At 36.5% G+C, this 25,345-nt stretch overlaps 2 protein-coding genes and 1 pseudogene across 2 annotated transcripts in view; all 3 read left to right on the plus strand.

The window, feature by feature from the left end:
• LOC125280845 overlaps window positions 1-15,513 on the plus strand; it is a 26,180-nt pseudogene extending 10,667 nt beyond the window's left edge.
• The window catches only part of LOC125245641 (zinc finger protein 271-like), a 243,294-nt gene that overhangs the window by 94,832 nt on the left and 123,117 nt on the right, over window positions 1-25,345 (plus strand). The gene's annotated exons all lie outside the window — the stretch shown is intronic.
• On the plus strand, window positions 17,885-25,233 carry LOC125245710 (zinc-binding protein A33-like). Its single transcript, XM_048156461.1, has 6 exons — window positions 17,885-18,756; window positions 18,907-19,002; window positions 20,974-21,204; window positions 21,278-21,300; window positions 21,382-21,500; window positions 23,323-25,233. Exons 1-6 carry the CDS (start codon window positions 18,364-18,366, stop codon window positions 23,820-23,822), a joined length of 1,362 nt encoding a protein of 453 aa, XP_048012418.1. The 5' UTR covers window positions 17,885-18,363; the 3' UTR covers window positions 23,823-25,233.

Below are 25,345 nucleotides of genomic sequence, written 5' to 3' on the forward strand. Positions count from 1 at the left end.
ACCTCAGAAAAGCCATTCGTTGACCATAAACTTAAAGTCAGCAGCAAGAAAAATAAAACAAACTATTTAAAACAAAACGAAATAGATTAGACACTTTTAATTATGTAAGCATAAGTATTATAATATATAGTAAAATGGACAAACTGCGTGTGTGTAATCAAATGCATAGTTTTCATTTTATTCTGGAGACTGAACTCGCGCTCTGCTGCCACACTGGAGCGCACTCACCACCTACTGGACAGGGGTGGGAATTACAGTTACAAGCAACATCAGCCTCAGTAGGACAGGCTGCAGATTTTTTCCGTCACTGCTGAAAAAAATTCCATCAATGACGGAAAATTTTTGGTTAACACGACCTTTGAGATTATATATTATACACACGCCACACTACCGCCGGTGACATTCCACGACCGCGGTGGCGCGGTTGTCATGCCGACCGTCACAGCCATAAGCAAAGTCCCTTTAAGACAAGTCATTTCACTCGGCGGCCATCTTTGAAACGCCTCTCGGGCATCCTGGGCATCATGCAGCTCCTATCTCTTTGAATTGGGAAACATCAGATTCTCCAAAACTGTTCGCCAACCTTACGATTAAATTTCATATTTGAAATCACCAATGAAATCTAACAACAACCGACTCATACATTTAGTTTCTAAACGCTCGAATCATGACAAAAAAACTGTATTTTTTTCAGGCTGGATCAAGCTAATGCGCATGCGCAGACCTAAATGCGCGTCTCTTCGGAGGCGCGCGTCTGACTGTTTCTATAGAAACCGGTGATTCTAACGGCCGCTGAAGTGACGTGATGACTTTACCAGTCGGCGATTGGCTCTTGGCTTTAGAAGGCGGGACTTATTCCGCCATATTGCGCGTTACACTTTCTCCCATTCAAAACAATACGAGTGACAATATGAGTGAGTCTTGTGTTATTCTATAGTCTTTGCCATAAGTGAGGCATACAGTTTATTAGGTAATTTAGCACTTTTCTTATTACTTGAATATCGGATCGGTATCGGCCAACACTGAATCCCAGGAATCGGTATCGGAAGCAAAAAAGGCGGATCAGTGCATCCCTAGTGTCAATATATTAAATGCGCGCAAGAGCCTTAAAGGGACAGACAACAAATGCTGTGACTTGGTCTTGAAGGGATAGTTCAACCAAAAATGAAAATTCTGTCACTCTAAACTTGATCCAAACCTGTATTAATTTGTCTTGTGCTGAACGCAAAAGAACATATTGAAGAATGTGGGTAACCAAACAGCTGGTCCCCAGTGAGTTCCATAGTATGAAAGAAAAATACTATGGATGTCAGTGGGTAGCTATTAGCAAATGTTTGGTTACCAACTTTCTTTAAAAAAAAAACACAAAAAAAACTTGTATGTTCAACAGAAGAAATGTATTCGGGTTTTAAACAACTTCTACGTTGAGTAAGTAATGACTGAATTTCCTTTTTTTTTTCAATTTCTTTAATATAGTAGCTTTAACAAGAAACTCCTAAGAATTTTGATATATAAATTGCAATTCTGATTTTCTTTTCTCAGAATTGCAAGCTTATATATGATGTTTTATTAACAAAGTTCGGGAGGAGCAAGTTCACATAATTAGCCTAATTAGCACAGGTGGAGAGCATTCAGTTAATCAGCTCAACCATTGTCAAGAGGTATAAATTCACCTCTGTTCATCTGAGAGTTTACCAGCATCCCTCCTCCACCCCATCTTCTCACTTCTAATTCTATCTACTTTTAACACACCGGGTGGAGTACTCTGGGTTTGGGCCAAAAATTCGAGCTCGGAGCCCTCTCCCTGGACAGCACACCAAATACGCATAACTTTACTCTATTTAATAATATGGATATGTGAACTTGTGAGCTATAATATATTGTATATATTCTGCCACTTTAAGCCACAATTACGATCCTTATAATCATTTTTTTTCACTCAATTGCAAAATGTTTTTTTATAATATTCTCTCTATATTATGATTTTAAGTAATGATTCATAAAAAATGAAAACCAAAACTAGTATGGATTAATTGTTAATATTAGGGATAAGAAAGCTGACAACAGTTTTAATTTATTTCCAAAATTAATGTACAAATGATTCTGTTCCTCTTCCGGGTTAAAATGGATGCAAATGCAATAGGATGATTAAAATGTTAAGTACTGTAAGAGGTCTTTCATGACGCTCTATATGTAATGTGAATTTGATAGGTGCTTGATATAAAATAAACAGTGCTTGAAAAAGTCCTTGAAAGTCCTTGAATCTGATGTTCATGAAAGAGTGGGAACCCTGTTAGTTATCTTGAGAGACAAATTACATTCATATGGCTTTTTAGGATTTGATTAATCTCTAGAAATATCACTTTTAAAATGCCTCTTGTGTCCAGGTTTCCAAGACTGTGAGAACAAATAAATTAATTCTGCTGCATTTGTGTATTTCTCTTTCAGGTGGGAAAGTCTGTCATAGTTTTCTGCCATCTGTCAAACTGACAAACTCTTCTCATACGGTGAGTGTGACTGTCTGATGATATGAAAGCATTAGAGCATCTCTGTTTAACATGAGGGAGAGTTCATGTGTGTGTGTGTGTGTGTGTGTGTGTGTGTGTGTGTGTGTGTGTGTGTGTGTGTGTGTGTGTGTGTTACAGAGGAACGGTCACATGACCTCCAAACTTTCCTGTCTGTCCAAGAACCCACTGGAACAAACACATGAATTTACTCAGGCCTGCAGCACCTGCTTTACTTCTACAGGTGATTCAGATCTATTTATCTATTAGGTGTGTAACAGTAAATGCATTCATCCTGAACTCTCACATTACAGACGTCAAGGTTCGGTTTCATACAGTCAGACGACAACTACAGTCAGTCACAGGTGATCCACACTCCAGTCCAGAAACGGGGCATGTGGTGAATGCAATGCTGTTTGCTAACCGCCACAACAGTAAAAAGTGCAGAAGAAGAACAGACGATGACCATGTCCCAAATGGCACCCTAAACCCTCACGGTCTTCCTCTGAGGGAAAAAAAAATCATAATGCAGACAAAACAAAATTAATACCCGCAGCTCAAATAAGATAAAACACAAATGTTTGTTTAACTAAAGTCATTTTTGCTCATTAGTATGGTTGAATTGGATCATCAAAGGTCAGCAGCAAAGACATTTAGGGCCCTATGATTTCCGCAATGCAGAAAACGCTGAAGCACGTGCAACGCTCGCTGTGATTTCGTCCTCTGTCGCCTCACTATATAAGAAAATGAATGCTCTGAAAGTCATTTCATCAGCATTTAACCACTTTTGAGAAAACTATCGTCATAAACAGAGAGAAACTCAAAGCTCTCAGTAACCTGTCAAAATAAAAGTTTGATTCATCTTGATATAAACATATTAGTGTTGTAAAGTAGAATTTAGCTAAATTAATTTAATAATGAATTATTAAAACTATATTTTTAAGGAGTAAAGTTTTTTTTTTCCCATGTTTTAATTTTAACATTAAAGATAAATTAAATGGTGTGCGTTCATTTGATTGCTGGAAAAAATAAAATACACAATAGAATTTCTGATAAAACAAAACATTTCATAAAAATATATTTTTTGTTGAACTTTAATAAATTGTTGTTAAATTGGACAAGTTTCATTATTTCAATTCATTAGACATGCTTTTTGATTACTAAAATTTAATTTAACCATTAAAATGGAATCCAAATAATAAAGAAAATGAAAAAAACAGAATTTTTGAAAAAATAAAACAGAATTTGGGAAAAAATAAAACGGATTTTATAGGGCCCTAGACATTGGTTTATTAATGCATAAAGTGCTATCTAACATGATTATTGCAGGTTAGCGTTATATTCTGAACCGCATATGACTCTTTTTATTAATTTTGAGGAATACTGAATCTGTTTTTGTGCAAGTGAGATGAGTAAATGCTCAGATGTGGTCTAAAACTACCAATAACCATCATGTTCACACAACACCTCTGTATTCACTCACGGTTTCTCAATATAAGGACAGGAAGAGCTGTCAGATATTTTGTTGCAAATTTAAAAGTAATGTTACTTTACTAGTTACTAAAAAAAAAAGTAATCTGATTACAAAACTTGCGTTAACTGTAATGTCATACCCCAAACTCTGGCTTTAACTCATCGGTCTGTGTGTCTCTCTCAGGTCCAGGTGTGCTGGATTTTGAGCTCAGGTCTGATGTGAATCACAGCTGTAAGAAGGATCTTCTGTTGTGCAGACGGAGGGGTGGGGCCAACTCACCCTGGAGGCGGATCCGGCCCCGCCCAACTCGCAACAACTTCCAGGCCGCCTTTGTGCTCTGCAGAGGTGCGTCACCCATTGGAATGATTAATTAACTTACTACCTTAATTAATTGTGATTTGTAATCCTTCCCTATGTTTGTGTGTGTAGAGGTGTTGGAGAATCAGGTGTGTAAGTACGGTGAGGGCTGCACGTTTGCATATTGTCAAGAAGAAATAGACGTGTGGACGCAGGAGAGGCGGGGCTTACTCGTCAGAGAGCTGCTCTTCAATCCACTGGCGACCAATGAGAGACAAACACTCAGTGTCATCAAACTCCTGAACATACACACGGGCATGTTTATGTTCCTCTGTGAGGTAAGAGCAAACACGCACACAATTTGTGGTGAAAATTTCATGATTTGATACCAGTCTTGATGTTTTTACTGATGGATTTATTCCATAGTTGAAAGAGTCTTATAATGGGGTGTTATTGATATAAAAAAAAGATTTTCAAAATCATAAAATCATTACAAGAGATGCATAAGAAATAAAAATTATAAATGCAAAGAAAGTTGTTGTATTTGATATTTTGTATGTTTTGTTTTATTGTGCAGTTTGTCAATCCGTGTGTGTATGTATGTGTATATATATATATATATATATATATATATATATATATATATATATATATATATATATATATATGTGTGTGTGTTGTAAGTTTATAATTGCAAAATATTAAAATTGCAAAAAAAAATAAAATAAATAAAATGCAAAGAAAATGTGTAAAATAGGATATATTTAGCCATAGTTTTTGTTTTTGTTTTTTGACAAAAATATCCTTTAAATTTAGTCAAAAATGTCATGTCATGTTCATTAATATTAGTCAGTTTTACTATAAAACTAACAAAAGTTATAGATATACTATAAAACTAACAAAACAAAAATTGCATCTAATTTTTGTCAATGAAAATAATAAGTAGTTAACGAGAGTGAAAAATTAAACCAAATATTCAAACACTTTATATATGAATTTCATCAGCATTTAAATATGTATCAATGCAAACATATTTTTTTGTGAAACCTAATCTGCTGAAATAAGAACTCAAACTTAGAAGGTCAAAAAAGGAAATAATGGCATGATAAAAGTAATCCATATGAACTGAGCAGTTTAACACAGGTCTTGTGAAGAGATACGAATGCTTTGTGTGATGAACAGATTTAATTAGGCTTTTCTTCACATATAAAAATAATCAGTTTTGGTTGTCTGGACTTTCAACGGAGGGACAGAAACCCTCATGTCATTCCAAACGCCATGAACACTAATCTTCAAAAAAAAAAAAAAATAAGATAATCTGAGAGGTTTCTGTCCATGAAGCATGTTGTTTTCATATAATAGTTGTCATTAACAAAATCAAAAAAACCCTTTGTTAACAACCTATATGTAGGACAAAACTGCTTTTTCTAGAGCACTGATACTTTATCTCATGTAAGTGATATCATTTTACACAAATCAGTCAAAGTAATAATAATAATAATAATTCCTTACATTTATATAGCGCTTTTCTGGGCACTCAAAGCGCTTTACATATTGAAGGGGGAATCTCCTCAACCACCACCAATGTGCAGCATCCACCTGGATGATGCGACGGCAGCCATATTGCGCCAGAACGCCCACCACACACCAGGTTATTGGTGGAGAGGAGACAAAGTGATGAAGCCAATCAGTGTATGGGGATGATTAGGAGGCCATGATGGACAGAGGCCAATGGGCAAATTTGGCCAGGATGTCGGGGTTACACCCTACTCTTTTCGAAGGACATCCTGGGATTTTTAATGACCACAGAGAGTCAGGACCTCGGTTTAACGTCTCATCCGAAGGACGGTGCTTTTTGTCAGTATAGTGTCCCCATCACTATACTGGGGCGTTAGGACCCACACAGACCACAGGGTGAGCACCCCCTGCTGGCCTCACTAACACCTCTTCCAGCAGCAACCTAGTTTTCCCAGGAGGTCTCCCATCCAGGTACTAACCAGGCTCAGCCCTGCTTAGCTTCAGTGGGCAACCAGTCTTGGGCTACAGGGTGATATGGCTGTAATATTCATTTAAGTGAAAATATTCCATAAAAGAGTGGTGCTCCTGGTTCAGTGCTGTGAATGATGAGTCATGTGCTTATTTAATGGGACATTTAGTGGTAACTCTTCTGTTTAAACTCTCTGGACGTCTCTGTTCTGATACTGAAACACTGTCGCTGTCTTTCATCAGGCCTGTTTTGACTGTAAACCCAGAATGATCAGCAAACGCTGGAAGGAGAATCCCGCTCTGTGTGCCAACACTCAAACGCAACATCAGTTTGACAAGAAGAAGTACGTGAGAAAAACACCATGCCATGCCATTTACTTTGTTGTTCTATCTATCTATCCATACCATCTATCCATCTGGTTTCTTTATTGTTATATTTATCCATCCATTAGGCCTGCTGCGATAGTCTGTGTTGACAGTGTTACCAGTGTTCAGCCGCAACACCGGTTACATCATACATACACCTTTTTTTTTATAGTAATACAAATCCTTTAGTTCAGTTAGAAAACGAACACTACAATTAAAAACTGAACGCATCTGCTCAATGTAACGTGAGCCGAACGAGAGTCGCAGCACAGATCAGCAGCAGGAGTCAGATTTCATTTATCACGAGCTGACTGACAAGACAATTTTTTTGTATTTAAACCCAGTCCTAATAGGGAACCTGCAAAGGATTAGTTGTGTTTTTCTAGCTGTTGTATTTTTCATTTAGAATAACCCACCGTTCAAGCAATTGTCCGCCCCCGAATTGGCACTAATATGAAAGCGAAAGAAAAATCCTCAGCATTCATAGTCTATTGACATAGAGCAATTTTAGTTCATTCCTATGGAGGCTCAACTTAATTGAAAATTAATGAATTATTTCATTATGAATGCCCTTGCAGCCGTGCACATTTTACTTTCACTTTATCTCGAATTAGAGATTTATAAGCATCACGGGGAACGAAAAAGAGGGGAACGCCCCCTCCTGGTGATTACTAGTGTTGTTACATGTCGATTAACTGGTGGGAAAATTTCCTCACCGTCACATCCATCCATCCATTGGTGTGTTTGTTCCAGTCCGGCCAGCCATAATAAAGCATCTGTGTGTCTCTCTGTCAGGTGTCTGGTTCACGTGGTGAAGAACAGCACTGTGAGTTACAGTAAGATCCGAGCGTTGAGTTCTCACTGTCAGTTTGATATGTGTCGTCATGAGCTCAGTTTGGGCTGTAAGAGGGAGGACGGCTGCTGCTTCGCTCACTCGCTCATCGAACTGCAGATCTGGATCCTGCAGAGAGACTCTGGTACACAAACACACACTGGAGATCAGATACACACACACTACAGGTTTAATACCTGGTTACTTGTCATGTGACAGAAATCATAACGTGCATTACCAACTCATGAGGCACTAAGTGTGACACTTTGGAGTGGAAACAAATTCATTACTTTTAGTCAAGTACTGTATCTGTATATACTTTAGATGTGCCTCATGTATGTTTGTCGTAAAAACTGAATTATTTTGCTGTTACAATGAAACATCTATACTAAATATTTCATTCATCAATTTCATCTAAAGCGTCACTTGCACACAGATATTCTTGTGATGTCTGATTAAAAAACAATTGTGATGTTTGATATTTGTTTAAAACTGCTTATGTTTGCACAATAATGACTTGAAAGGATTGTGTTCTCTAACTTTTTTTCTTGCTGTAATATTTTGTTTTATTGCTATGAAGAGGATGGTAAATATCTCAAAAAATACACAAATAAAACAAATCAATACTTTGTCAAAATAAATAGTACTATGACAATAATATAATAATGGCAATAAAGACACCATGCATCCATCCATCCATCCATCCATTTTCTTTTTTATCTATCTATCCATCTGGTTTCTTTATTGTTATATTTATAAACTCACCAAACTTCATCTCTCTGTGTTTAGAAATCAGCCATGAAGAGATTGTGCAGGAGTCCAAAAAACACTGGAGCAAACAGCGTGTGAGTTTCTTATCTATTGTTACATAATGTTAATATAATATCAAAGTATTTATTAAATACTTTGTAATTATCATTATTTATTCAGCCTGGTGCTTGTTCTAAAGTTGTATGACTTTAGAACATTTTAATGTTTTTTTTTTTTTTTTTGCATTGCACAAATGGAGAAGTTTTAGAAAATGTTCTTCTTGCACTACTTTAGATTAGTAAATTATTAATGTTTTTAAAATTTTGCTCCATTTTAATTTTGGTCTTTTAATATTGATATTTTATTGTAACTACAAAATAATTCTTTTTTTTTTTAATGACAATTGTCATTAAGAACCTGTAATAATGCTTTAAAGGCCAATGAAAATATAAAACCAATAAAACATGCCATTATATGATAACAGCGAGAAGAACATTTTCTAAAATTTCTCCATTTATGCTCTGCAAAAAGAAGGAAACGTGTGTAAGTAAATAACGAAAAATTATCATTTAAGAAATTTGGAAAATGTTCTTTCAACTGTTCTGGAAGTAGACAGTAGGGTTTAGTGAGGGGGAAAAAAATTAAATTTATTATTTAGTGAAAATCTTGACTTTGGCCATTGCTCATCTATGGAGTGAGTCTCATGGGATTTTTTTATTTATTTTTGATTTTAGTTGAATTATCCTTGAAATGCTTAGTGTTAGAGGTCTGATCACTGTGAACAATAGTAAAACCGCATTAATTTGTACATAGATTGTTGTCATAAAGCATGTAGTGATCGTCTCTAAACTCTCTCTGTTTATATTGTGTCTTCATCAGCCTGTGATTGCGGCTTCACGATCACCAAATAAAAACACTGCAGCAAAACCAAGGAGTCCAATCAGAGCAGAGCATAACGAATGGGAAGGCGGGTCCTGTGCAGGGAACAGGAAGTGCTGATGCAGCTGAGGTCAAAGGTCACAGGCTGGAGCTGATGATGAAGTTTGTGTGCGGTCAGTGCTGGAAAGATGGGCTGCTCAGTGAACCGGACCGAGCGCTGAAATACTGCACCTCTAAAGCCCGACACAGGTGCAGACAGACGGACACACACACAGACGCCACATCTGAACACACATGAACCTTCTCACTCTCTTCCTCTGTCTGTCTCTCTTCAGCTGGACCAAAGACAGGAGGGTTTTACTGGTCAGGTCTCACGAGAGGAAGAAGTGGGTCACAGTGCGACCTGTGCCTTTTGCCAAGACCTTTCCTCAACAATACGACGTGAGTGAAAACAAATAGTTTATTCTGTTTAAAGTAGTGATGTGGAATTATTTTTTATTTATTATTCTACATACAATATATTTGAACTATTAAAAGCCAGTGTTCAATTTTGATAGCAAATTTTGATTTAGTTTTAGACAAAGTCTTTTGACTAAATCAGCATTTAGTTTTAGTCATATTTTAGTCATCTGAGTTGTTTTTAGTCTAGTTTTAGTCAACAAAATATAAGATTTTAGCTGATTAAATCTACAATAGATTGTCAACTAAAATTCAATTGTCTTTGTATAAATCCTTGTTAAAGCTACTAAAGTTACTCAGTGAAGAGCACTGAGTGATTTTCACTTTTTTTTTTAATTTTTTTAACTTCCTTAACTACCCTTGTGTGGTCTTCGTTTGGGAAGTACACTCAGGGTCTTTGGGGTCTCCATAGACCCCAGGCAACAAAATTTAAATTTTGTAACAAAAAAATTGTTTGTTTGTTTTGTTTTTTTTAAACAAATGTAATTTTACTTTATTAATGTTTTTACACAACATTTGTGCAGTTTTTGGAGGATTTATCATATCTTTTTAAATAGGTTTTTATACAAAAACAGCTTTTTATGTAAAATTCACTTTATGAAAGGCCCAGATTTCTAACTTTCATTCATGGGGATAACATGGATAATTTGACATGGTTTAGTGTATGATTTTAGCCCATATTTTGGAAAATGCAGTTTTAAAAGTAAAAACACTTTTACCAGTAAATGCTGCAGAGCTCCACTATTTGCTATGTGCTATTTGAGTTACTGAAATACATCTTTTCACAAGTTTTTTTTTTTTTTTTTCAGTTGGATTCATATCTACATATTATGAAATCTCAATTATAACAATAAAAGCTACTTTTTTTTGTCAGTGTTTAGTATTTTTTGTAATAAAAAAATCATTTTTTCAATATTGTTACATTATGATGAGAACCCACTTAGAAAATGGAAAAAAATAATCCTCAAAATAAACATTTTTGAGAAAATTATTTTTTTCCAGTACAAAAAAAAAAAATAATAATAAACTTTGACAAAAAAAAAGTATTGTCATAATTGTGATTTCATAATATTTAGATATAAATCCAACTGAAAACTACTTGAAAAGATGTCTTTCAGTCAGTCAGATAGCAAATAGCACATAGTGGAGCTCTGCAGCATTTACTGGATAAAGTGATATTTTTTTTTACTTTTAAAACTGCATTTTCCAAAAGATGGGCAAAAATCTTACACTAATCAATGTCAAATTATCCATGTTATCCCCATGAATGACAGTTAGAAATGTGGGTCTTTTATAAAGTGAATTTTACATAAAAAGCTGTTTTTGTATAAAAACCTATTTTAAAAAATATTTATTTATTTATTTGTATAAATTTAAAAGATATGATAAATCCTCCAAAAACTGCAAAAATATGAAGTAAAAACATTAATAAACAGAGTAAAATTACATTTTTTAAAAAAAAAAAACAATTATTTTATTCCAAAATTACATTTTGTTGCCGGGGGTCTCTGGAGACCCCAAAGACCCTGAGTGTGACTTTTTTTTCTACACTAACATAAAAACAAGATATCACTCCAATTTTTTTTATTTGTAGATCTAGATCTGTAGATGTACAAAGTTTCGTGTCATTTTAGACAAAGAAAATATTTTTTATTTTATTTGAGCAAACGTCGTTTGGGGTCTAAAAAGACGGCAAAGACCCTATAGCGCTGCATTCACACGGGGCGCCGGCGTTAACGCTTCTTATTTGCTTTGAATGGGTGACGTCATGCGTTGCCGAACTGAATTGTGGGTTCCGTCGCGTCACTTCACTCGCATTGCAAGCGGCAGAAGTTGAAGATTTCTCAACTTTTCAAGCGCCAACGCAGGCGTCATCCAATCAGATCGCCCTATGCAAATACCCTAGAACAGTCGCTAGCCAATTGCGTTCGTGCAACACTGGAAAGTAATGTGATTGGCTGTTATCACTATAACGGTCGTGTCAACACAAGCCTCAGACACGCCCTCCGTCAAGCGTTGACGCCGGCGCCCCGTGTGAATGCAGCGTAAGGGATAAGGACAGCAGGTTTAGGCTACTGTCACTTTAGGAGCTAATGCACGGATTGAATGTTACACATCTGATTTTCTCCCAACTGTTTAAGACATAACTGACTATTTAAAGGCATACTCACCAACACGGGCAGTTTGATATATTTTTGTGTGCATTTGCCCTTTCAAATACACACAAACTGGAGAGAACTCAATTCTGCACTCGACGTGCTGTCAGAGAGGCAGCTTTCTGTGTGCACGCTTTAATAAAGATGTTTAAACTGTGAGCTCCTGGCGTCTAATGCTGAATGTTTCCCCACAGATCTGCATCCATGTGCTGAAGCAGCGTAAATGTCATTACATCGGGAACTGTACTTTCGCTCACAGTCAGGAGGAGAAGGAGCTGTGGACGTACATGAAGAACAACGGCTGTGAGCATGAAATCAAACACGAAATCAAACACACAGTCAACACTGATGTTTATTCATGCGCTGAAGTTCAATTCCCACACTATTGGTCCTGTGTAGTGTGATAGATGAGGATTAGTGTTAGGGCTGATTGAATTAGGGGAAAACATTTTTTTCAGTTTTTCTTATAAAAATATAGCATATTTTAACATTTTTAACCCTTTTAACCTACAAAGTTATTTAGAATGAGGAGATCTAACATATTGTATGAATAACGTGTGTGTGTGAGTGAAACATAATATACAATAATATTCAGTAACATAACATACAATCATTTGAACACACGTAAAATAGTGATAGTTCCTCCCGGGTAGCTGATTTTTATATATATATATATATATATATATATATATATATATATATATATATATATATCCCTTTTATAGCACCACAAAGTGGACAACCACATTTTTTTGTCCTCATATTTAGGCTATGCATAAGTGCACCAGGTTTGGTGAGAGAGTTATAGCCATTTAAGTAAACAAGCATCCATGCCCAATTTGTGCATTTTGGCATGATGTCGTGGTGATTAATTTATATATATATATATATATATATATATATATATATATATATATTAGGGCTGTCAAAATAACGTGTTAATTTCGATTAATTAATCTGAGAAAAAATAACACATTTACTTATAAAAAACGGGCTGATGGAAGTTTTGATAAAAATAAAGTCGTCTGCAATGTCTGCAGCAAGGAATTTGCATATCACCGGAGTTCGTCCACTCTAAAGTACCACATCAATGTAAAGCTTCCAGGTGTTAACATTAATCCGGAGGTACGACCTAGCACGTCCCATGATACCAACTCTAGAAGTCAATGCTGATTATTCATTGATTCATTTGAATTGAAATATTTCATACTTTCACAGCAAAAATTATGTATGCGATTAATTTTGATTAATTAATCATAGAGTATGTATTAATCGCATACATAATTTTTGCTGTGAAAGTATGAAATATTTCAATTCAAATGAATCAATGAATAATCAGCATTAGTGACATTAAAGTTCAAAAACTCTTTTATTATTATTATTATTATTTTTCACAGGCAGTTCTTTTGTTTCACGATGGCGGTTTATATGTTATGTCTGAAGAGGCTATTTGCAAAACCTCTGCTAACCCTCTGTCTTTTTTATTAACGAAACTGGTCTGCAGGACATTGCGATCCATTTAGCAAGGGAATTGGTCAGTCGGTCACATACAGATTTGCTAAGTTTGCGTTTCAGTGTTTGCTCCAGAGAATCTTTGCACTGCACTGGCGAAAAACCTAGGACTAGTTTGCAAAAGTATCTTTTGAAAAAAAATTGAATATGGCGGAAATGTTCTTGAGTTAAAAATTCCTGTGCTGGCAAAACGAGTCACTGTGAGCAAATTTTGAAAAATGAGTTACTATTTTCACATTCTCTATTAAAGAAACCTTCAAAATGTTGTATGATTTGTTGGAATCAGACAAAAAAAATGACTGAGCTACACCTGTTTGAAGTCGAAGTCAGCAAATGGAGCCCAAATGGTTGAAGGTCAAAATTCAATGGAGCCCAAACGGTTGAAGGTCAAAATTACAGTTTCAGTGCAACTTCAAAGGGCTCTATTCGATCCCAGACGAGGAATAAGGGTCTTATGTAGAGACACGATCGGTCATTTTCAAAAAAAAATTAAATGTATATGCTTTATATAAACAACTGAAGAAAGAAAGACATGAACATCTTGGATGACATGGGGGTGAGTAAATTATCAGAAAATTTTATTTGAAAGTGAACAAATCCTTTAATGAATCAGACAGCCTATATATTACCTGTACCTCTGGGATCTAATGTTACACATTAGGTGTTTTCCCCAACAGTTAACCAAATGTTCACTTAAGACATAACAGATAATGTTTGTATGAATACTCGCCAAGCAGCATTGTCAGGTTTTTGCAACAAAACCCGCCCAATTGCTACTTAAAACTAACCCAAAACCAGCCCAATCGCGTTTCAGGAGGAGTACCCTGGTAAAAAAATCCAGGAGGTTAAAATCCGAGTTTCTAGTGTTAAAGTAGCCCAAATTCCACGGGATAACCGCAAACTTGGCAACACTGTCGCCAAGACAGATATTTTGAAAAACTGTGGGATTTGCATAGTTTGATTGGGATTGCACGCTATCTGAGCTGTCTTTGTGCGTGCGCTTCAGATCTGTCACTCAGCGCAAGTAAGATCATTTTGTTTACATCAGCATGAGATTGAAAATCACATTTCATTGATTCAGACTCATGCCATTGAGAATTCACTATGAATATTCACATTGTGCTTTACAACAATACCAAACTTGTGCTGAGAGGAAGCGCCAGTCGTCAAGAAGCGAGCAGAGAAAAATTGCATTTTTCATGGACAAAGGAAAGGTACCCCTCTCAGAAAACGTACAAATAACGATACGTTTAGATGTTTGCTTGCAATTTGGAGTCGAGGGCTTAATTAACGAATTTTTGTGTGAACCTCAAATTCGACCAAAATTGTTTTGCTCGAAATTAGCCCGTCCACATTCGGACTCCTTTTGTTATCACTGTTCACTAATGATACAAGACGCATGAATCTGCAACAAACTGTCCTAACTTTAGCATTCTTTACTGTCACCAGCGCAGTATGTACTTCACATACATGTGTGTGAATTTGGTTTCAGCTGACGTCACAGTCTAGACATAGTCTGAATGAATGACTGATTTAATTGCAGTCACGGACATCCAGCAGGTGTTTGACGTCTGGCTCTCCAATCAGAACAGAGCATCTGACGGCACGTCACCGCCTCAGCCAGTAGAAGAGAAGCAGATCACCATGCCGACGGACTTTGCTGAACCAATGGTTGGTGCTCGCAGGTTTATTCTTGCCGTTCTAATGTTTACTGTGTGCTCATGAAGTGTGTTTGTTGGTGTAGCCGGACAGTTTCTACTGCCCTCTGTGTGGTAAACACAGTAACAGTGACCGGCAGTGGCAGCAGCACATCACCACAGAGAAACACAAGTACAGAGTGTTGAGCGGAGAGGGAGAAGACGAGAGTCTGTCCTGGTCCTATCGCTTCCCTGGACCCTGTTTCTCCATCTGCCCCAGGTACACCATCATCAAGTCAATGAACATGATCAATGATGAAGGGTTTGTTAAAGAATTTTTCCAACTGGCTAATCTGTTGTTAGTTTGTATCTCATTCACATGTTGCTTGATCAGTACACAGGTGGTTTTTACTGTCATCCTCATTGGCTGTGGTGTTTGATTGACAGGTTGGCTGATGGTTGTACTGAAGGCTTGAGTTGTGACTTCGCTCACAGTGAGGAGGAGCTTCAGGAGTGGCACAGACGGAGGGATTTTCTGCGCAGGAGGTTAGACAAAGCCAGAGCCGACATGCTGATCTCTGAAACTGACAATGACTTTGGGATCTACAACTTCCTGCTTCAGAACTAAACAAACAAGAACACATTTGTACTGAGTCTGTGAGAGTTTGATTAGGTGAGAGTTAACTGTGAGAGTCCTGATGAGTGTTTGCATGTTTTAATGAAGCTGAAAAATGTTAACCTCCAGACTGAACTTGTGTATATCATCCAGACGTGACCCATATGTCTGTGAATGGAACAATTTTCGAGAAACAAAATGGTGGATGCAGTTCAATACATTAATTTGACTGTCTGATGATCTGGATCTTGTGAACTGTTGATCGTTAGTGTTCATTCTGTTCATACACTGAATAAACATTTCATCTGTTAGACAGCGATCAGGACATTTTGTCTTTCAGTTGTTGATTTGTCCAGGACTTCAATAAGACGAGCACAGAAGTGTTATTTTTGTAAGTTTGTTTTATTCTTCACTGTTTATACAAGAAAATGAAACGTTAAACATATTGATCATATTATTATGTAATACATTATTTTATGAAATATGTTTTTTTTTAGTAGGTATCTGTTTTTTGAATAAATGACTATGTATGTATTCTCTAGTTCTCTGTTCTGAACCCAATATTTCACCGTTGAAATTGATGTGAATCAGTGGAAATGGATCAGAAATCTTGTCAAATGTGTTTAATAGTTTCAAATACATTTTTCATGTGCACAAGTGTGTTACAGTCACTTATATTAATAATATTGTTATTTTAACACAAGAGTATTAAAAATGAGTGATTAGTTTGTGAGGTAAAATTGTTTACATTTTAAAACCAACATCACATAAATGCACGAGAAGGGGCGTATTTTCAGCTGAGCTACCAAAGATTTTACTTAGTAAATAATGGTGATTATTCATAATATTTATTTATTTTTATTTATTTATTATTATTTTTTTTTTGTGTGTGTGAATAAAAGAGATGCTTTGAATGGGGCACGAGACAAAGTTTGAATTTTAAACCGTTAGCAGCGCGCACAAGTTCTGTCAACTGCGCACGCGCCTGATTAACGGTCATTTTTTCCAGCAGACGGACTCCAGAGACAAGGTAAGCGCTTCCTGACCGTTTGTTAATCGATTTTGCCTATATGTTCAATGTTTTTGATATAAGAGCGTTTTAACTGCCAAATGAATAAATGTAAATGTAACTTAATTACGTAATTAAATATTCTGTTTGGTTGATTTGCGCACGAACAATCTCTGAGGTAAAATCTGAGATGAAATGTATATTTTAAGTTGGCCACTGACCACGACAAAGTACACAATCACTTTAATCATTTCTAAACTTCAATTCTAGTAAAGAGAGTTTTTTTTTTTAATATACATTTTTAGACTGCCGTTTGCACTTGCATCATGCTAGCCTATATACCTAAATTAAATTTTGTACTGTGTATATAACATTACCTTTGAACAATTTATCTGTTAATATTTGCATTTCAGCCTCACTTATCCAATGAATTGTAGTTTTGTGACATTCAAATTTATGAAACTCAATTTATTTTTTTATTTTATTTAAGCTCGTTGAAAACCTAAATTGTATTGTTCATGTGTATTGCCTCCTCAAGATGAATCCCTTTGTTGTATTCCTCTCTTTGGAAAAAAAGTGTTTGCTAAATGAACAGATGTGTAGAATGTAAAATGATTTTCTGGTCATTACTTTGTAATATCTGTAAACTCTGTAGGTGTTGCTCGCATCTCCAAACACAGCATGTGAAGGAGTCATTTTGGTAAAGATTTGTTGATGACAATAACTCTGTGAACTTAATGACCAACAAATAAAGAGCAATAAAACACACTTGCATTAAACTTAGCATTTCTTAGAATTAAACTTTTGAGAGTTTGATTTTGTTCATTAAAGGTGCTAAAGAGGATGTTTTGTTTTATACATTTTTGCAATATTACTTGAAACTGTCTTTACTAACTGATAAAAGACTACTTATTAGGTGCACTGAAAGTAATAATATTAATATACATAATCTGTGCACGAGGTAGGGCCTTAAAAACATCAGCCAATCGCGTAAACGATTGGCCCTCTGGCTTGTCAATCACTGCCGTGACGTTCCTTGTGAGAGACGTGCGCGGATTGGCCCTCTGGCTTGTCAATCACTGCCGTGACGTTCCTTGTAAGAGACGAGCGCGGCTGCGCTCTCCAGTAACTTTCCACACTCCACAGGCGCTGCATGCAATGTTTTTGTCAGGAGACAGGAGTAACAATTGCAGATTATGAATTACCTGCGGTGAGTCCGACATAATGAATCCAAAAAACACGACACAGCGAATGCCGGTGGTAAACACTCGTGTTCCAATACTCGTGCACGAGCTTTGGGAGGCGTTCCTTTGAAATGAGCTGTGAAGGAGGGGGGCTTGTTCTTACGCATGCGCTCATTTCAAAAACTCAGTAACAGTCTTTGGATTCTCAGTCGACGAAAAAATCCTCTCTATCACCTTTAACCTGAAGAAATCCTGACGTTGTCATCTGACCTGCTGCACAACGAAACCTGGATGATCAGAAACTCCACCCTCTTACAACACTTACTAGGAATGTTGTAGTCTTTGTTAAACATTAGTTAACATTAAGACACGTACACAGGAGTTATAATGCATAATGCCATACACCAGTGGGTCATACCAACTACACAAACTGTATGGGGGTGTCCTGGACAGAACTATTCACTGCATCTACTACAAGGAAGAGACTGTCTCATTATTTCTCTTCCTGTCAAACTGACTCTACTGTTTGACAAAGGCAAAAAAGGTGAATCAGCGATCAGTGGAAAATGAAGAAAAATACTTTAAAGGATTGTGAGGAGCTTGTTTCAGAACAGACTGCGGATATTTGTACATTTTCATTTTTGAAAGCATCATTCAGAAAGTGAAAGTAAAGTCTACATTTCTGAAGCTCAAACTGAGAGAATGGATTCACCAGCTGAATATGATTATTCCTGTCCTGTGTGTCGTGAAATCTTCAACAATCCTGTTATTTTATCATGTAGTCACAGTTTCTGTAAAGAGTGCCTTCAGCAGTTCTGGAAAATCAAGAAAATTCAGGAGTGTCCTGTCTGCAGGATAAGATCAAAATCTGAGCCGACATGTAATCTTGCTTTAAAAAACTTGTGTGAGTTGTTCCTGAAGGAGAGAAATGAGAGCCAATCACCAAGATCTGAGGAGCTCTGCAGTTTACACAGTGAGAAACTCAAACTCTTCTGTCTGGAGGACAAACATCCTGCATGTTTAGTGTGCTTAACTTCACAGACACACATCAATCACACATTCAGACCCATCGATGAAGTGGCTTCATTATATAAGGTAAGAAAGATTTACAGATGAGGATAAACACTTGTTTTATATAAGTTGTATATCATAAACATAATGTATGAATGTCTCTGTACCATTTTGTATTACATGAATATATTGAAGAAATATCTGGTGTCTTAGACTTTCACTTTCAAATTCCAGGAGGAGCTCAATACATCACTGAAGCCCTTACAAGAGAAACTGAAACACAAAGAAAACATTAAAGCAAAGTTTGAGAAAATAGTTCAACACATCATGGTGAGAATTGATTCTTTTGACATATACTTACAAGTTTGATTAGAACAGCTGAAATGGTTTGTCTGAGGCCCTGTTTACATCTGGTATTAAGATTTGGTGTTTTGGTCAAACAGATCACAAGTAGACGAGAGACATATAACACGTTTACATAATTACACATTAAGTCAGTAGTCAGAGAGTAGGCTTTTGCGGTTGTTTGAACACATTTAACCTCATGAGTGTTTATACTACGAAAGCAATCCGGTCTAATGTGTTTTCAACTTCCTCTGGAAGTGGTCAAAAGTGGACAAGCTCAAAACGGTTTAGACTGTTTACACCTGTACTTAGCGTTGTCCACTTGTGATCCAATCAACCAAAATGCATCTTAATACTAGGTGTAAACAGGGCAATTCGTATTAAAGGTGCCCTAGAATTGAAAATTATTTTACCTCGGCATAGTTCAATAATTAGAGTTCTGTACATGGAAATGACATACAGTGAGTCTCAAACACCATTGTTTCCTCTTTCTTATGTAAATATGATTTATGCAAAAGACCTCTGAAGAACAGACGAATCTCAACATAACACCAACTGTGACGCAACAGTCGGGATCATTAATATGTACGCCCCCAATATTTGCATATACCAGCCCATGTTCAAGGCATTAGACAAGCCAGTATTAACGTCTGGAGCAGCACAGACAAATAAACAGACTTTATGGAGGTAAGCAAGCAAGGACAATAGCGAAAAATGGCAGATGGAGCAATAATAACTGACATGATCCATGATTACATGATATTTTTAGTGATATTTGTAAATTGACTTTCTAAATGTTTCGTTAGCATGTTGCTAATGTACTGTTAAATGTGGTTAAAGTTACCAGAGCCATGTCGTTATTTTCATTATTAAACACTTTCAGTCTGTATAATTCATAAATGCATCTTCATTCTTTATAAATCTCTCCAACAGTGTGTAATGTTAGCTTTATCCCCGTTAGCCACAGCATAGGCTACTATCAAACTCATTCAGAATCAAATAAACATCCAAATAAATACCATATTTACATTATCTGATACGCTGCATGACGAACACTTTGTAAAGATCTATTTTGAGGGATATATTAGCCGTGTGAACTTTATGCAATGTATAGAGTTGCAAGCATTTTTAATTACACGCAAAAAAAGGCAGTTAAAAAAATTGAATAATAAAAAAATCTATGGGGTATTTTGAGCTGAAACTTCACAGACACATTCTGGGGACACCTTAGACTTATATTACATCTTGTGAAATAGGGTTCTAGGGCACCTTTAAGTTTATAAAATCTAACTGTTTGCATAAAACAAAACCTCCAGTTTCTAGGTGCTTTGGCAGTGGGCTGGACTAACGGGCAAGTGGCAACTCAATTACCTAGTGCTAACTCACCTTTCACACTCCCCACATTCAACGTGATTAATATACATGAGCTGTTGACAATATTCATCTACCTGAGGCGAGACGTAAACAGAAGTCACCTTTGACTATTGTAAGATATTTAATGTAATATAAAGGGGTCATGACATGGATTTTTTTATGTTCCTTGAGGTTCACTTATTATATAATTAATAAAATGGAGACTTAACATGTCAGGGTGTTTGTAGATAGAAATGGCTCATTCTAAGGTAATAAAAACATAACCATTCATTATGTAAGGTCTTTATACACCACTGAAAACATAATTATGTATTTTATTTTATTGCATTTTTATTGCTTTCTGTCAATAGATCCTCCTAAATTTTACACAGTGCACCTTTAACACTTGTTTTGTGAGGAGAGGCTGAGGGGATTATCTGTATCTGTACTCTAAAGAGTCAGAACAGCTACTTTTACAGTACTAGTACTTCATAAAGTGAATGTTGTAGTTAACTAACCCACATTTACCCTCTCACTCTTCATGCTGCTCCAGAATCAGTTGTGTCTTTTGAGATGATTGAAGTGAATGTGGTTTGATTTCAGTCTCAAGCTGATCACACAGAGCGTCAGATTAAACATCAGTTTCAGAAGCTTCATCAGTTTCTCAGAGATGAAGAAGAAGCTACAATCATTGCACTGAGGGAGGAAGAGGAGCAGAAGAAGCAGATGATGAAAGAAAAGCTGGAGGAGATTAACAAACACATCTCAGCTCTTTCACACACAATCAAAGACATGGAGGAGATGATGAAAGACAATGACGTCTGCTTTCTGAAGGTCTGATTTCAGATCATTGATTGATTGATTATTGATTGAGTTCTTGATGATAAATGGTGTGTTTGTTCTGCAGAAGTTTCCAGTCTCAATGGAAAGGTGAGTGATCTGCTGGTGTCTCTGGTCTCTCTGATTCTGATCCAAAGCCACTGCAGTTCTGACTCCTGAATGTTCTTCCAGAGTCCAGATCTCACAGCCGGATCCACAGATGGCTTCTGGAGCTTTGATTCATGTGTCACGTTACTTGGGCAACCTGCAGTTCAGAGTCTGGAAGAAGATGCAGGACATCGTCCAAAACAGTGAGTCTGGAGAAGATGTGTGCTATTACAGATACAGTGGAAATGACATATGGGTTAAGATTGACAAAGTTTAGCATTATAGATGAGCTACTACACAGCAAAAACTCTAGTGTTAAAATTAACTCTCCTGGGAGTGTATGTGATACCACACTCAAGAGTTGTAAAGTGAGAAAATAAGAGCTAACGTGTTAAATTAAGATTAATTAAGCGATTGAGTGATGATTGACCATTATTGAAGATACCTGATGTTAACAAGCAAAATCACCAAAAGAGAAAAATCACAAATTTAGTGTTTGCTTTAGTTGGGCTCTTGAACCTTGACTTTTTAATATTAGATTTCACAGGCTGAATCTTGATGTCTGTTTGTCTAAATGAAATATTTTTAACAACTTTTAAGAAATCCTTTAGATTATATTGTAAATGGTGGATCTTATGCTGTAGAATCACAGGGATGTTGCAATCTATTAGGTAAATCTAACTCAGAATTTAGGCTCTAAATGAGTTCAGTGATTCAGGTCAAATAATGATTATGTCAAAACCAACACCACCTAATCATCTTTTCTCTTTTCTTGTCTGGCTGTTACAATTCAGTTACAACAGCCCAGAAATATTCTAATATTAAAATGTCAATGGACAAGATCCTAATCTCCATAATGGTGACTTACAATTGTGATTTTCTTCTTCGGTGATTCTGCTTGTTGACATCAGGTATCTTCAATAATGGTCAATCATCACTCACTTAATTACTAATTACTAATTACACATTCATTTGGTTCATTTGATCCGGACCAAAGAAGAAAAAAAAAAACATTTAGTCCTGGTCCGATTAGCATTCAGATTAGCAATTTTATCACCGAACCAAAAGATACTGAACCTTAAGGCATAGGGATACATTCACAATGTGATTGGTCGGATTTTTTGACGTATTGCCTATTTTGAGACGGAACTTACTGAACATCCAAAACAATGCTATGTGCTGCTGAGGTAAATGAGCTTGTGTGTGCGTAGCCTGCATGTGATGGTATTTTGGCCAGCTGGGAACTCGTTAAGAGCTTACAAAATGTGTAAAGTAGTCAAAACAGCGGCGGGAATCCATCCGTTACACACAAACAATCTGCTGCGTGGAGACGCGCATCTGATGCCTGAGATGGGCAAACTCGCGACTATGACAAGAAAAACCGACATGCGTGAGGATTCTGTCCTTTTTAGGGTCTCGTCTTCCTGTTTTTGGTTTGTTTACATGTCTTTGGTCCATGCTTGCGTTCATATATCATTCGAACCGCACCAGAGTTTGGAAGCGGACCGAGACCCATCTTTTCAGCGGTCTCGGTCCACTTGTTTGGTGCACACCAGGTTTCGGATGGCAGCGTTCACATATGTTCAAACGAACCGCACTAACCAAGCAATCGCACCAGGGTTCGTTTTAATCGAAACCAAACATACCAAGTGTGAACGCACCCTAAGACTCTTATTTTAACACTTTACATCTCTCGAGTGTGGTGTTACATATACTCCCAGGAGAGTTAATTTAACACTAGAGTTTTTGCTGTGTACACTAGAATGAGTTATAAACAAGAGAAGAAAATGATATTTACATTTACATTGGATACAGCAGATCTCTACAGATATCAAGTGTTTTGTCAATGTCAGTTTCTGTTGACATGGGATGCAAATCTGAAAATTCTGACAGAGTGATCAGACGAAAATGTCTAATGTGTTTGATCAATAGGACGAGTGTCATAATTCATAATTTGCGTACGGTTCACTCTTGATCATTATATGAACATCAGAATAAAAGCAGCTGTTGATTGTGTCTCATCAGCTCCTGTGATTCTGGATCCAAACACTGCGAATCCACATCTCATCCTGTCTGATGATCTGACTGGTGTGAGATACAGCTTGAACAGTCAACTGCTTCCTGATAATCCAGAGAGATTTGATGAGTATTCATGTGTTCTGGGTTCAGAGGGTTTTAACTCAGGGACACATTGCTGGGATGTGGAGGTTAAAGAGAGTTTGTACTGGAGTCTTGGAGTAACTACAGCATCAAACCAGAGGAAGGGACTAGTTTTCTTTAATTCTGATGTCTGTTGGGTGCAGTATGGACTAGATGAACGGGTTGGTTTTCCTGTTAAACAGAAGCTTGAGAAGGTTAGAGTTCACCTGGACTATGACAGAGGAACAGTGTCATTCTCTGATCCTGTAACTAACACAAATCTACACACATTCACAACCACCTTTACTGACACAGTCTTTCCTTTCTTCTGGTGTCATGATTTGAAAATTTTACCAGTTACATTGCATCTGATAGAAGAGATCTGACATGCCTCCTGGAGGTCATAGGCCCAAGCAGGCTCACAGAAATCTGGTCTTCCACAAACCATTAACAACTTGTATTCTCCTATTGATGTTGGCCAAAATGTTTGGTGACATATTCCTTAAACATCAAAGAGATTCCACAGGGGGAGACCTGACATCATCCCCACAAGGAGAAGACCTGATTCTTGAACAAATCGTTCTTTTCAGTCAATTTGCAGCCAGGAATTTGCTGAGCTGGTTCACAAAACCAAAATAAATCGAAGTTTAGTTGTGGGTTGATGACACAAGATGCAGAATTAGAGACAACTCTAGGAGCCACTAGATCTGTTACTGAACCAAAGAACCGCTTTGAAATGAATGAATTAAACCAACAGGCAGATTCAGAAGTCAGCGATTCAATCATGTCTGACTCAAAAGAACCAATGAGCCGGTTCAACTGTTTTCCTAGTATTACAGAGGACTTGTCGTCTGTTGTGACTAGTGTTGTCAGAAGTATTGGTACTTCAGTATCAAGTCTGTACTGAAATTTTAAACGTACTGGGTCAACTTGGTACAATGAGTAGATAGGCAAGATAGGTGGTTGTTTTTAAATGTGCCTGTGCATTTAGTATTTGTGTGGGCACAAGAAAAGTAATCAGTGTTTCTATTTACAATGTGTTTTTTGAAGTGTTGAGCATTTTAGAAATGCAATGGCCAATGAGACATGTTTAAGTTTAAGTTAATCAGAATCTGCTCAACGCTGCTAAAAATGCCAGAGTTTATGTTCTACACACTCATGAATCCTTTCATTACAATGTATAAACACAATGTAAGTATAAGATTCATTGTGCAGTGTAGGCAGCTTCTTCGATTATAACTGGAGTTTTCACATAAGTGTAGAACTCTGATCTTATACTCGCAACTTAAGTGATTGACAGCTCTTTGCTTGCTTTCTGTATAACCCGTTTGTAATTTGAAGAAAAGTTGTATTTTTCATGCTGCTGAGTACACATTGCACTGTGATAACCACAATTAATTGTGGGATTGAATCCGAAACTGCAATGACTGACATAGTGATAACCATAGCAATAAACAGGAAATAAAAATCTGATACTGTATGCCAAAATAGATATATGCATCAAGTCTTGGAGTGTATATACAGACTTTCCACTTGTTTAATGTAATGTTTCTGTTTTTTGTTTTTTTTACTTGACCTTTTTAAAGGAATGTTTACTCAATCTATATCTGAAGACCACATGCTGTTTTAATGTACTACTTATTATTATCATTAATAATTAACTTTTTTATTTTAAAATATTTGAATAGTTCCAATAGGTTTTGCTATGGTACCAAAATACCAAGAATCATGAAACTGTACTGGTGTTGCACAGACTGCTGAAGTTTTGGTCCTGAATAAAACATTTATAAAACCACAGATCTTTGTTTCTGTGCTATTTTTGAATTATTAAAACATATTTGCAGATGAAGGTCTTGAGACTTAGAATTAGTAGACATTTTACTTTATGATGTTACCAAAACAAATTAAT

Source organism: Megalobrama amblycephala, linkage group LG1 (genome assembly GCF_018812025.1).
Source record: "Megalobrama amblycephala isolate DHTTF-2021 linkage group LG1, ASM1881202v1, whole genome shotgun sequence".
NCBI classification, from domain to species: Eukaryota; Metazoa; Chordata; class Actinopteri; order Cypriniformes; family Xenocyprididae; genus Megalobrama; species Megalobrama amblycephala.